Raw genomic sequence first — 12,849 nt, 5'->3', positions numbered from 1 at the left:
CTGCATTTAAAAGAGTGATGAATGTTGATGTAAGCCTTTGCACGTCCTAAACTCCAAACCATTGAAAAAAAACACCAGCTCACTGTAGGATTAGAACTGGAGACATTGAAGGCTGAGCATAGACATTCAAGGAATATATAGTAAAACTGGTACAATTTTGTCTGTGAACTTAAACAAAAATATATAAAGGGAAGAGAAAGAAAAAGAAAAGAAAGCTAAGGATTAAGAAAAATGGAGATTAAAGAGCGAAGGAGGAAACTTGCAGTGAATTAATACTGTCTACAATCCAAATTTTAGGGTAACACAGTAATGAGTTTGAATGTGTTCATGGCTGGTGTGTTGTATTTGATTCATTGCATTCTGATTTATTCTCATATAACATAATAACTGTATGTTATTATGAAATTAACTTACAGATAATTGGTGTTGATTTCCTGAACTGCCAGGACTAGGGTGATCAGATACAAAAGCTTTGCAAAGAAGTACATTTTGGAATATTAAAAAAAATCTCATTACTACATGCAGGATCAAATGACTGGGAAGCTGTAATGCTTATATAATTTAGTAAGCATATAGTGCAAGCTAAATTGTGGGTGAGAAGTGGAGAAAAACACCACCTTATCCATTGTGTTATTCTAGTTATAAAACAGCTTTAAGTTAAAATTGCTATGGAATTGAAGTTACATCTTGAAGTCAGCATCTTCAAGTAGGCATTGGCTATAGAACACTATGGAAGAAAATTAGCAGAGCATTTTGGAGAATTATAAAATGACTTGTTTGCAACAGCAGATGACTTTTTCTAATATTCCTTCCTTAGTGAGAGAATTAAAATGGATTAAAATTTCAATGATTTTTTAATTCATTTTTTCTGCCATCCTCAAATTATAGTGTTAGTTTTCAAAGCTTACATTTATTACCATTGGAACCTCAGTATTAGAACCTTTTCATTTCTATTGCTACTATCTGTTGCTTTTCCTTGCACTACCAATAATGAAAAAAAAAGACTAAAAGTATTTTTGTTTGTATTTTTTTTGAAAACCAGTTACTCCAAGGTTGTACAGACATACTTTATTATATTGTAGCTAAGATATTGTAATTTTAATAGAATTAAAGCTGTAGTCTTTCTACCTTTGGAAATGGTAACAGTCAGTTGATGTGTGCTTGCTGGAAATGTTGCATACAGTGTTCACGAGCTAATGGATTTTGCATTTAAATGTGTCTGCACAGGTAATGTGGGTCTGTAACTTGTGCCGAAAACAACAGGAAATCCTCACGAAATCGGGAGCCTGGTTCTATAACAGCGGCTCACACGCGCCGCAGCCGCCGGACCAGGAAGGAGTGAGAGCTCTGAGGAATGAGGAAGCACCTCAAGAGAAAAAAGCAAAACTGCAGGAGCATCCGCAGTACCAGGGACCACCAGGTGACATATCCACACAAGCTTTGGACAAAAACAGATCTCAAGGGCTCACAAGACAAGACTCAGTTAAGAATGGTTCAACAGTAAAGCATCCAGTAACAAGTGACACATCAGACAGGTAAGAAAATATTTAATGATTATCCTGGTAAGATCTGATGAATTTATGCTACAAAATTGATTTTATCTTTTATAATTTTGTCTTGTTTTTATTCTGTAGCCTATAAAATACATACTAGGCATTTTGAAGCAGCACTGAGAAGCCTTTTGTTGGTTTCAGATGGTCATAGCCAGTGTGTGCTCTTCATTCCTTCTCACTCAAAAAATGTGGGACATGACAGTTGCAGTGTGACAGAGTTGCAGTGTGACAGAGTTTGTCCATGTGCTTGCAACTTGGTCAAATTACAGTAATTGTGCTGTGCAGAATGTCACCATATTTCTTTTGTGGTCACTATAGCAAATCCAAAATAGGACTCAAAAAGGCAGATTAATGGAAGACAGCATCTGTTCAGACTACTGAATTAAGACATCTGATTGTACTTGCAGTACATAGTATTGAGGATGGTGAAATCCTTGTGTAATGACCTGAGTCTTTTCATGGTTTCTGAGTTTCTTGCTGTTAGCTACTGTCATTAGTATAAATATTTTTTTTCTTCCCTGATTTAAATTGGTGTTACTTGTGTTGTTTGAAACTGTAACTCTTAGTGCTAATGTAGTAAGAGTTGGTTTAGTCAGAGACTGGAACAAGAACTTCCCTCTCTTTTTTTTAATGTGATTATTCCAAGAGGCACCAGAAAACTCTCAATCTCAGTGGCTGGGTTTTACGGGAACACAAAAATAAAAATGGTTTCATTGAATAGGTTTAATTTTTTCCTAAACCACACTGCTATAGAACTTTAAATATGGTGGGAAGGGAAAGATGAGAGTGCGGTTGCTCAGGTGTTTCCATGGAAATGATATCCTCATGCGCGTGTAAGAGACCTCCAACTGCCTCGGAATCTGGCAGCCAGAGCAGTGTAATCTGGCAGCTTTTCTCTGCTGCCCAGAAATGACCTCATTACAACATTTATTCTGTGAGCCTGAAAGAAATTAGACATATATAGTATCTTTTCCATTTAGTATAAGGGAAATAGTTTTCGTTTTTCTTTGCGTCTTGTATTCCCCCGTATTTTATTTCTTATTTTTGGTCTTACACGAGAGCAAATTGAATGTAATGAATTTAACCTTTTTTGTTTAATGTCTTCTGCCTATTGCTGTTTGCTCTGATTTCGGCTGTTGGGTTCAGTACTTAGTTGTCCTGAGTGCTCCTCAGTTAGATGTATAGTGCTGAAAAACACAACTGGCACCCTAATCTGACATTAGAGAGCAGGAGAGACAGACTGATTCTCTTGTGGCTCATTTTTTCCCACTAATTTTGCCAGGAAATTGGTACCATAGATAAAAAGATAATAAAAAAAAATTCCAAACACTTGTTAGCAGCAGAAATTTAACTCTGAAAGTGGTTTTGTATTATATGCATGCAGAAATATGGAGGTAGAGAGTGATATATGAATAAATGTATAATTGAGATATGCAATATGTATCTACCCTAAATAGAGTTAAATGATAAACATGGACAGTATAAAGTAATACTTTCCAACAGGATGAATGTAGGGTTTGTGCCTGAAATCAGAACTGTTTTGCTGATTGTGATTACTTCTACTTGATATATTATTTAAGTGCAGATAGTTTTTTCAGTCATTAGCCTATTCATATTTTATTTGGATAATAATACTGATGTTCCCTAATTAACATATACAAATATGCTTAGAATATGATATATATTATATGCTACTGAAGGATAGAGGGTCTTCTGAATAATTTTATTCCCTAATGTTCCTCACATATACTTTTTTTCTGGTTCTAATGGAAGGTCTAAAAGATTCCTCTGTGATGCCCATTCAAATGGGCTTTTAGATGAGAATATCAACAGTTCTGAGAAAGACTATCCCAGAGTTCAACTAGGTATCTGCAGAAATTTAGCCACTAACTAGTATGTTAGACTATTTATCTACATGAAGGAATTCTTTGAGAAAAACTTGGCCATTCAAAATGTCCAAAATAATAATGAAATAAACAAAAAAGTCTCAAGTATTTAGAAGTGGTTGTTGCTTGCCTTGCGTAATCACAATAATGGATGTATGTAAATAGAAACAAAAGTAGAAAGTGAGAACTGTATTTTCTGTCTTATTTTTCATCAGAAGGACATTAGTTTTGACACAAAAAATAATTTCAAAATGTTAAAACCAATAACCACTTGTGAAAAGAAAGGTATTGCTAAGACTTTATACATTTGGGTTATGATTTGACTTGAAAGGTAAAATATATTCTTTTTGTCAAATTTTTTTACCTCTTTTTGTAGCTTCCATGGGTGTTGCAGCAATCGTTGCTTAGAAGTTCTTTAATCAAGTATCATATATCTTATCCTGGTCATCTGGAAACATGTTGGTCACAGAGTAAAGGGCAACATTCACTCCTTTAATCTCAAGGTCATCAATGTCCTTTCTGTCTCACTCCTCACCGTGTCTTTTCTCATTGTGCTTTTTTGTTTTTCCATACTTGAATAGTACTCACCATATTTTTTTTCCTGCTCTCTTTACTAGTATTATTCTTCATTAAAATTTTATTGTTTCAACCATTAGACTACTATTCTGTTTCCTTGATGTAAGCAACAGTCCCATTTGCAATTGATAGATCCCAGCCTGTTTAGACAGATAGATAGGTACTTGTTTATAGATGTTCTCTGACTGATCTATATTTTTTGCCTGAAGACGACTAAAATGAATGATTTTGGATTACACATCCTCCAAAACACGTTTCTTATATTGGATCCATAACAGAAAAAAGCAAAATGTAAAAAAAAATATGCTCAGAAGTAAGTCGTACTTAACAAGAGCAGAACAGTTTTTCATTACATTTTTTTTTAGTTCATATAATAGAATCATAGCACGACTTAGACTGCAACTTTAAAATCATCTAGACCCCCCCCACCTGCCACTGCTCAAAGCCCATCCAGCCTGGCCTTGAACAGTTCCAGAGATGGGGCCATCCACAGCTTTTCTGGATAACCAGTTCCTGTGTGGCACTACCCTCACAGTAAAGATTTTATTCCATATATCTAGCCTAAATCTACCCTCTTTCAGTTTAAATTCTTTACCACAGTATTTACAATCTGGCCCATGGTGCTTTTACTGCTTTTTATGTAGTAAACCTGTGGGTAGGGCAGGGCCAGTAGGCACATGTGTATGATTCACTAAATGGTCATGGTGTATTTGACATTGTTTGAGGTGAGACCAATGGAATTTGTCCCACATGGAGCTTTTGTGCTAAGCACAGTTGAACTGTGCTCATATGTAGTGGTTTTCACAGACTTAAACTTGTGTGCAGGTTGTATGAATGCTGATACAGTGTAACACCAGATTCCCTGAAAACTGCAAAATGACGTGAATCCAAGAAATGTGAAATATTATTTTAAGCAATCCATAGATTCAGAAGGTCTATTCTGAGGTCTGCTGAGCACAGATGGTAGATTTGTAGCCGCAGTTCTTTGATTTGCAGATTCACGTTAATTCTGAGATTAGGCAAAGGGGTCTGATTTTATTTTATTTTCATTAAGATCTTTCACGTAGTCTATTGTTTCCAAGATCTACACTACTCATCATACAATATGTGTTTTATTTCTTGAAGAAAAATAATTTGAACAGACATAATCTCTTTTTTTTCAGTCATTCTGCAGGAGGCAATCAGCTTGTGAAATGGTTGTTTTCTTCATTCCAAGCCCATGTTTATAATGTCCTATTAAAATGGGTACAACACCCTAAAATTAAAATCTGGGAAACAAGGAACCTATGAAGCTTTTTTTATTTGTCATTCTCTTTGCCTGAATTGTTAGATCTTTATGTGGTGTTGCCGTACTTAGCTTTTAAAATAATTATTTTTTTTCTCTCAGTAGGATCCATTGAAAAGCCATTTCAGTAATTTTCCACATATGAACTCAGTGTTTTAAACTGTAAATATTTTGTGGCATTCCAGAAGTATTGCTTCACAAACCTTTATTCTGTACATATACATAGCTCTCTAAAAGTAGTAAACGACTCATGCATCTTCCCAAAGCAAGGTTACAATGACACAGCTATTAATATATATCTGAAGCAGTTCAGGTAGATGTGGATTTTTGAGGGTTTTAAAAAATTATTATTATTTTCCCTAATCTGTATTTTAGGAATCCAAAATGTTCTTCAAAATTTTAAAATGATGACTTTAATTTTACAATATATATTTTTCAGGCATTATATTAATGGAAGAAAAACTTCCTCAAGGATATTTTTCATGAAATTCAATGAAAAAAAGAAAGTGAAAATATTGTGAAGTGTTCATTTTAATGTGTTATAAGTCAATTTATTCCTGCTACATCTATCAGAGGTTGAGCCTTGTCACAAAGAGAGAATTGGTTCTTGGTATAGGAAAAGATCATGATCTGTAAGCTCATGATCTGAAGGAAGACTAATAAATAAAGCTGCCTGAACCCTTTTCAGATTAACTGTAAGGATATGAGATTAAATCATAAAAACCAGAACAAAACCAACAAATTGAGAGAGTGAGCAGCTGCAGAGTTGCACAACAGCAGTATTTATTTTCCAGGCCAGCAGACACAGTAAAGATATATCCTACTTCCCTCTCCCCTGTTTTCTCCTTTCAGTGATACATATGTATTTGGGGCTTTATTATATTCTATCAACCCTCTTACTTCAGAAAAAAAAGGGGGTTTTTAGGGTGGTTTCCACACACTATATAGGAGGCTTGGAGGATGTATTTTATTCTGAGTGAGAAATGCAAACAAGAGTCTACTAGGGTCTGAAGGATTTGTGCATGTATTCTTTATGAAATGTATACATGTGCTTCCCACATATAAAGGCTTTATTCTGTTGTGTCACCAAATAGCAGTAGCATTGAAAGTGGTTTCCTGTGTCCCTTCGCTTCCATTCTTGGGAGGAATGCCAGTATGAGCTGGCAGCATAGGATCTGTCTTTTGGGACTGCAGTTGGGGATGTCAGGGTGTGAATAGAGAGGAAAAGAGACCAAAACAAGAGAGAAAAAGAAGGAGAGAGGAAAAAAGCAGGCATAAGTGAGACAAGAAACATGAAAGAGCAGCATGAATTTGAAAATGAAAATGTGTGTCCATCTGTTTCATGTTTATATCTTTTAAAAATGATTCTTCTTTAATTGCTGGATCATGAACAACTGACACTGAGAATAGCACTGATGGTAGTTTATTGCAACTTAAAATATGACAGTGTAACATTAAAGTCAGTCAATTATACTTATTTTTGAAAAGCTGAAAACTGCCCATTTCTTGAGATTATCACTATTTTTCTGCGGCAACACTTATGACATGTCCCTGTAGTGCAACCTCTGGTTTTGATTGTTTCTATTTCTGAGTACCTGAGTTGATAGATTTCTAGGCCAGATGTGTCAAAACCCCTTTACTTGGACCCGTGGAGACTAAGCATATTTGAAAGCAAAGTATTTTCCCTGATTCTCAAATAAAATAGAGGTATTTTAAATTTTTTAACCTGTTTCTTTTAGCTGCTGACATATTTAAATACAGTGAGAAATATTAAAATAATTATGTAGAGAAAGTATTTAAATTGTGTTGGCATTCAAGAGTCAGACTGATAAAGCTGTGTGCAGATTTGTTCATGCTCAGACAACAGTGTCTCTAAACCTTTTAGAATTCTTCATGTAAGGCATAAAAAATTTGATTTTTTTTAGATATTTTAACGACCACAGTAGCAAAACCCCACAATTGTTGATAAGCATAATTATATTCTTTCACTTAATGAATTAGTCTAATACTCTATACAAGAAATTTGCAGGTTGAGTTTAAAATTGAATCAGTATTCTTTTCCATGCATGGCTGCAAAGGCCTCACAGTGACTTTCCCTGGCTCTAGAACAGGATGCAAAGGTCTTTAGAGGTACTCTACAATATTTTTAACATATTGACTAAATATTTAGGTTTTACAGAATTGTAACTCATCTGAATAAGGTTTTATTTTCATCTTCCTACTCCCAGTCCAGCATTTTTTACCACTTTAGTAGTCCTTAGAGCTGTAAAGTAAAATGTCAATCTGAAAACTACTCTCAGTAGTTTTGCTTTTGTTTCTTGTGTTTCTTGTGCTTTCATTTCATTGTACGCTTTCTATGATTCTTGAGATAATAGTTTAGAACAAATAAATTAGGTTTTTCTTCACAGAACTGCTCTTCTAATTATTTAATTCATCTACACATAGGATTATAGGTGTGGATCAGCATTTCATGGCTGTTCCAGTTTTTAGGTAGAAACTGAAGTTAAGTTTATCTGCAGTCTCAATCCCACATGACATTAAAAAATAATTTAATAATAACTATGGCCAGAGGAAGCAATTGAAATCTGTGGGAAGAGAGCCAGAGAAAGTACAGTATTTAATTATTGAGAAATACCACCTTGGGTCTAAGAAAGTCAGAAATCCTTTAGTGCATGTATTTGTGAAATATAGAAAGTCAGAAATCCTTTAGTGCAGAAATTTTAATTAAATAATTAGACACTTACAACAAGGATTAAGCTACACCCACACATGAAGATGAGTAAGGATTTTGATATTCTTTGAAAGGCAAGGTCTCTGTAAGGAGTTCCTGAAGGATATTTACATTGCCCATTAACAGTCCAGACTACCCAGAGTAGTACAATTTGTTTCTACCTGTCATTATTAGGTTGCAGCAGGTTGTAGCATATTCATTCTGTTCTAACTTCTGAAAAAGAGGTGTAGCTTTTTCTCTCCATTACCTTTGCAGAATTGTCTGTTTTTTGAGAAATGAAACTCCTTGTACAGTTCTTTGTCTCCTAATATTGGTTCTGTGGATCTCCTGCTCGCATGGGCAGTGTCATCTCTGTCATCCTGAACAACGTTCAGGACGTGCAGCCACACTGTGACATCTGTGGCATTTGTCTGAGCTGTGCATTGCTTCCCTTCCTCCCCTGTTATTTTCTCTAACTGATTATGATTTATTAAAATATACCTTTTATGATTATTTTAAGCAGAACCTTTATCTAGCTGTAGAACCTATACTGAGTAGCATTGGGCCTTCGACCAATGGCAGCTACAATTTTGGATCCTTTTTGTTTGAGAAAGATAATCTGTTTGTAAAAGAGAGAAAGAGAAAAGGAAAATTCTAGAACTGTGAGATGGCATGCAAATGGTCTGGTGCAAATGGACTGGTGCAATTCTTTGGCTTTTCCTTTGTGTCTCTAGAAGTCACAAATGATAAAGAAATCACTTCTTTAGTGTAATTTAGTTGTCACTTATCTTTTAGATGGTAAGATTAAAAATTTTAGTACCTGTCAATCTATTTTATTAAGTCAGATTTGAGGAAAAAATGTAACACTAATAATGTAATATTTGTAATTACAATAATGAATGTAATAGGACCGGGGTGACCATATTTTCATAATTCAAAGTTACATTATTAAGCAATACGATTTTCTTTGTACCTTTTCTATAGCATGATTATTCAATTTCTTTTTCTGCCCTTCTTCAAGACATATCCTTTCATCCCTTTGCCTACTCTGAAAGGTCTAAATAGAATTATTTATTTAGTTAGTTATTTTATTAACTTTTTTTTTTGTGTATCGCTATCTCTTTTCCACCAGTGTGAGAAACAAAACCAAACTCTGGCTAGACATTGAAAGTGGTTTCAAAGATATACCCATGATCTTTTTTCACCCTAAAGACAGACATTCTTTAACTCTCTAAGCCACTTCTTTTACTTTCTCCATGACGTAGTTCACTTCTTTTTCTCACTTCACAACCAATAATTCTGAAACCATTCCCAAGTGTCCTTTCAGTTTTGTGGTGAACTAATTGGATACTTCTCTCCAAAGCTTTGAGAAATCATAATTTTGTACCTTTCAGAAAAAACAGAGCTGTCCATTCTTTACTAACAAGAATAAGACAGCCACAGACCTTTTAAGGGAATGGTTGCAGCAAAGTAGTGCAGTACAATGTCATTTCCAGTTAAGTAGGAAATGTAGGTGACCTGAAGTCAGTGACTCTTAAAGTGGTGCTCTAAAATCCAATGTAATATCTGTATATGATATGCAGTGGGTTGTGTATACGTGCAACTTGTTCTGCCTTCCTGCACTACGCAGCTCTGTTCCCTGTAACCCTGCCCTGATGTTTTTAGAAAATGACTTCAGCAAGTGCCCGGTTCTGCAGCACTGAGCTTCCTGAAAATGCTATTAGGGACCTCAGAAAGTCTATCATCTTCATAGAATATCAAGAGGTTAAGTTGCTCCAAACACAGCTTTCTGGATTTCTGCTCCGCTGTTTTGTCAGCTGGTATTATCTGCTTGAATTGGCCCCCAGATGTAATTTATCTGCCGAAGCAAGTTTCCATTATGCAGTATGTAATAGGACAAGCCATGAACTTTGCTGCAGAAACCCCATTTTCTTTGTAAAAAGAAAATGGCAAGAAGAAGAGTTCTTATGGTAAGGTTGTGATAGAAAGAAATGCATTTTGGCTGCAAGAAGTTACATTTGTAATGACTTTGTGAAAATATTGGACTTTAAATGAGTTCTTGATGATCACCTAAAAAAATTTTACAAATACCTAGCAAGGCCAAGGAGATTAAAGCAAAAAACATCTGATTTGCTTTATAATGCCAAATAAATTGCTAAGCTTCAGAAGGACATTTCATTCTAAAGTTCCAAATCAGTGCACAAACCCGATTTTTTTTGAAGAGGTAGATTAATTTTAATTGAATCTTTTTGAATCTGGCATGAGGTGCTGGGCTGACAAAAAATGACCTGCTTGAGTTGCATCTTTGTGCTGCAGTTAGAACTGTGAAAAATATTTAAGCTAGAAGAGGAGTCAAAATTAGTTCAACAATGTCAACCCTTTTATAATATAAGAATATAAGAAATTTGACAACTCAAAGATTAGTTCAGTAATTCCACCTCCTCACTAGGATGAGATAATTGTATTTTATTCCTAAAATGGTCATGTAGTGATTAATCTTCCTGTACCATTTATTAGCAAGGTCTAGAACAAAAACATATTCTTGAAAGGAACCAAATTTAACTTGGATATGCATTTCATATAAAACAATGCATAATTTGGGTGCTTCTTGTGTCTCAAGTACATGCAGTGAAGACTGAAGAACTGACTTTCATTTTAAAAATATACATCAATATCTGAAGCAAGAAATTTGATCTTCTGAATAAAGTAAAATTGAAGTTAAGTATAATTTAATTTCTACTTAGCAGATTTTTTAATGCAGACCTTCTTTCCAAAATTAGAATGTCACTTCTAAAGACCCTGAGAACCAGAATAAGAAGGAAAAGAGGAAGATATGTTACTTGAATAATGGAAAAGATAGGAATATTTTGTAGATGGAACTCAAACTCTCGAGCTTTGGATATTAAGTACAGTATTTATAGTGTCTCAACTTTTCAAAAAAATTGTTTTCAATGGTGATAAACTGCATTGCAGTAATGATTGATGCACTAACATAGATCTGGATAATTTTCACCTACTTTACTTCTCCTTCAGGTGATTAAGAGCATATATAAGAACGTTAGTATCCTTTTGGCAGATGTTCCCAAAAGCTGTCAGTTGTTTTCAGTGTTAAGCTTGGCAAAGCCAACCAAACCAGGAGATTTTGTTCAAGACAAGGATTTGAAATTTCACTCTCTATGTGGCATACAGATATTTCTTTCAGAAGCACTTTTTTTTTCTGTCTGAAAATGAGATTTATTTAGGAATTTATTCTGTGCTATGTCACCAAGTATCATGAAACCTTACAGTTACAACAATCAATTATGAAATTAACCCCTACTCCCTTCCCAAGTGGCCAATGATGCCTTTATTCCCCTAAAATAGAACTTCTGTATTAAATGGAAATCTTTCCAAAGTAAAATATTTATACAGCCTTAATGCTTATAAAATCCAGGCTCCATGACACTGTCAAAGGAATTGAATTCCAGAAGTGTGTGATCATCAGGAAAATATTCTTCTGGTATTCCAATCAGCTGAATATAGGAGCAACCCAGGAGACCATAAATCTCATAATGACATGAAAGGAAGATAAATTAGTCTCTTTGAACTCATCCCCAAGATATGGAAGGCTCAAATTTTTAACCAGTGGACTGAGCAGCAAAAATTAATACACAATCCAGTGCATAGATGTGTTTTCATAGTCTCTGTTATACTAAATGAAAAGACTGATTTTAATATTATTGTCATTTGGACAATTATCTATCTTTTAGTTTGCACATATATTAGTCTTTGTTTCCATCACAGATCACCTGGACACATTGACATCCAACACAAGTTTGGACCTTTAAGGACCAAATCAGTCATCTGAAAATAGAGATATGGTAATAAATCTCAAGATATTTTCCAAGAGAAAAAAGTAATTTCTAAAATTAATTAAACTCCCAGATTCATTGTGAATGAGAAATCATTTCTGCAATGTATAACCATGGATTTCAGGATCAATGCAATTGTTATTTTCTTTACATAACAAGGAACTTTATGATCAGCTTGCTCGCCAAAAAAGCGCTTGTGTAAAGGATGTTGTAACTGTGGTAACAGTGTCTTTCATGAAGAAAAAATTATCTCTTCATCTGAGTGTATATATTGGAATCATTTCTGTTGGGGGCATTTACATAATTGATAATCATTTTTGGACTGTTGTAGGATTTGTTTTTTGCTGACTGATTGCTTAAATTTCTATAACTTGGAGAATAATGGGTATAAGTACAAACTGCCTGTGAGCACTGAAGAAATTAACTTGCGCCTTAAATACTTCATCCTGAAATGGAGAGGAAAGACAGGTGTCTGCAAACTGTTAGTGAGTGTATTTTCAGATCCTGTTTCTAGTATTTTACATTATTAATCATGCATAATACTTTTTTAGTAGTGTTTAAATCAACTTTTGTGGTTTTGAAAGGTGAAAAATGATCAGTTTTTATAAAAGTGAGGAACAGAAATCTCTTCTGCAGCAGATGAAGTTTTCAGTGCACTGTTTCAAAAATCAATCAAATCTCGGTTCTAGGCCAGCAGTTCTTGTCTAGTGAGACACATCTTATTGGTGAACCATCCAGAACTGCAAATGAGGCATAAAGCAGGATTCATGTACTATTATGAGGTGCAAGAAAATATCAATTGATTGTAAGTCAGCTGAAGGTAAAACTGGTTGAAATATACTATTCTAAACCACATGTTCTACAAGATGCAGCATCTACTGAATATTGAGCTTTTGCATCCTTGAGTATTACACAGACTTCTCTACTTCTTCAACCAGTATATTGAAAATTGGGTGTTCCTGTTGGAAAAGGAGCTATTGCTTTAGTG

The 12,849-nt window shown here is 34.6% G+C and overlaps 1 protein-coding gene across 45 annotated transcripts in view; it reads left to right on the top strand.

The window, feature by feature from the left end:
- RIMS2 (regulating synaptic membrane exocytosis 2) overlaps positions 1–12,849 on the top strand; it is a 445,801-nt gene that overhangs the window by 112,300 nt on the left and 320,652 nt on the right. For all 45 annotated transcript variants that reach the window (XM_054627864.2, XM_077187200.1, XM_077187269.1 and 42 more), the window contains one exon: positions 1,228–1,535. In XM_054627864.2, coding sequence (XP_054483839.1) covers positions 1,228–1,535 — 308 coding nt within the window. The remainder of the gene's footprint in view (positions 1–1,227; positions 1,536–12,849) is intronic.

The sequence above is a fragment of the Agelaius phoeniceus genome, chromosome 1 (genome assembly GCF_051311805.1).
Source record: "Agelaius phoeniceus isolate bAgePho1 chromosome 1, bAgePho1.hap1, whole genome shotgun sequence".
Classification (NCBI taxonomy): Eukaryota; Metazoa; Chordata; class Aves; order Passeriformes; family Icteridae; genus Agelaius; species Agelaius phoeniceus.
Note: the sequence above shows the minus strand (reverse complement) of the source record. Positions and strands in the feature narration are given on the sequence as shown.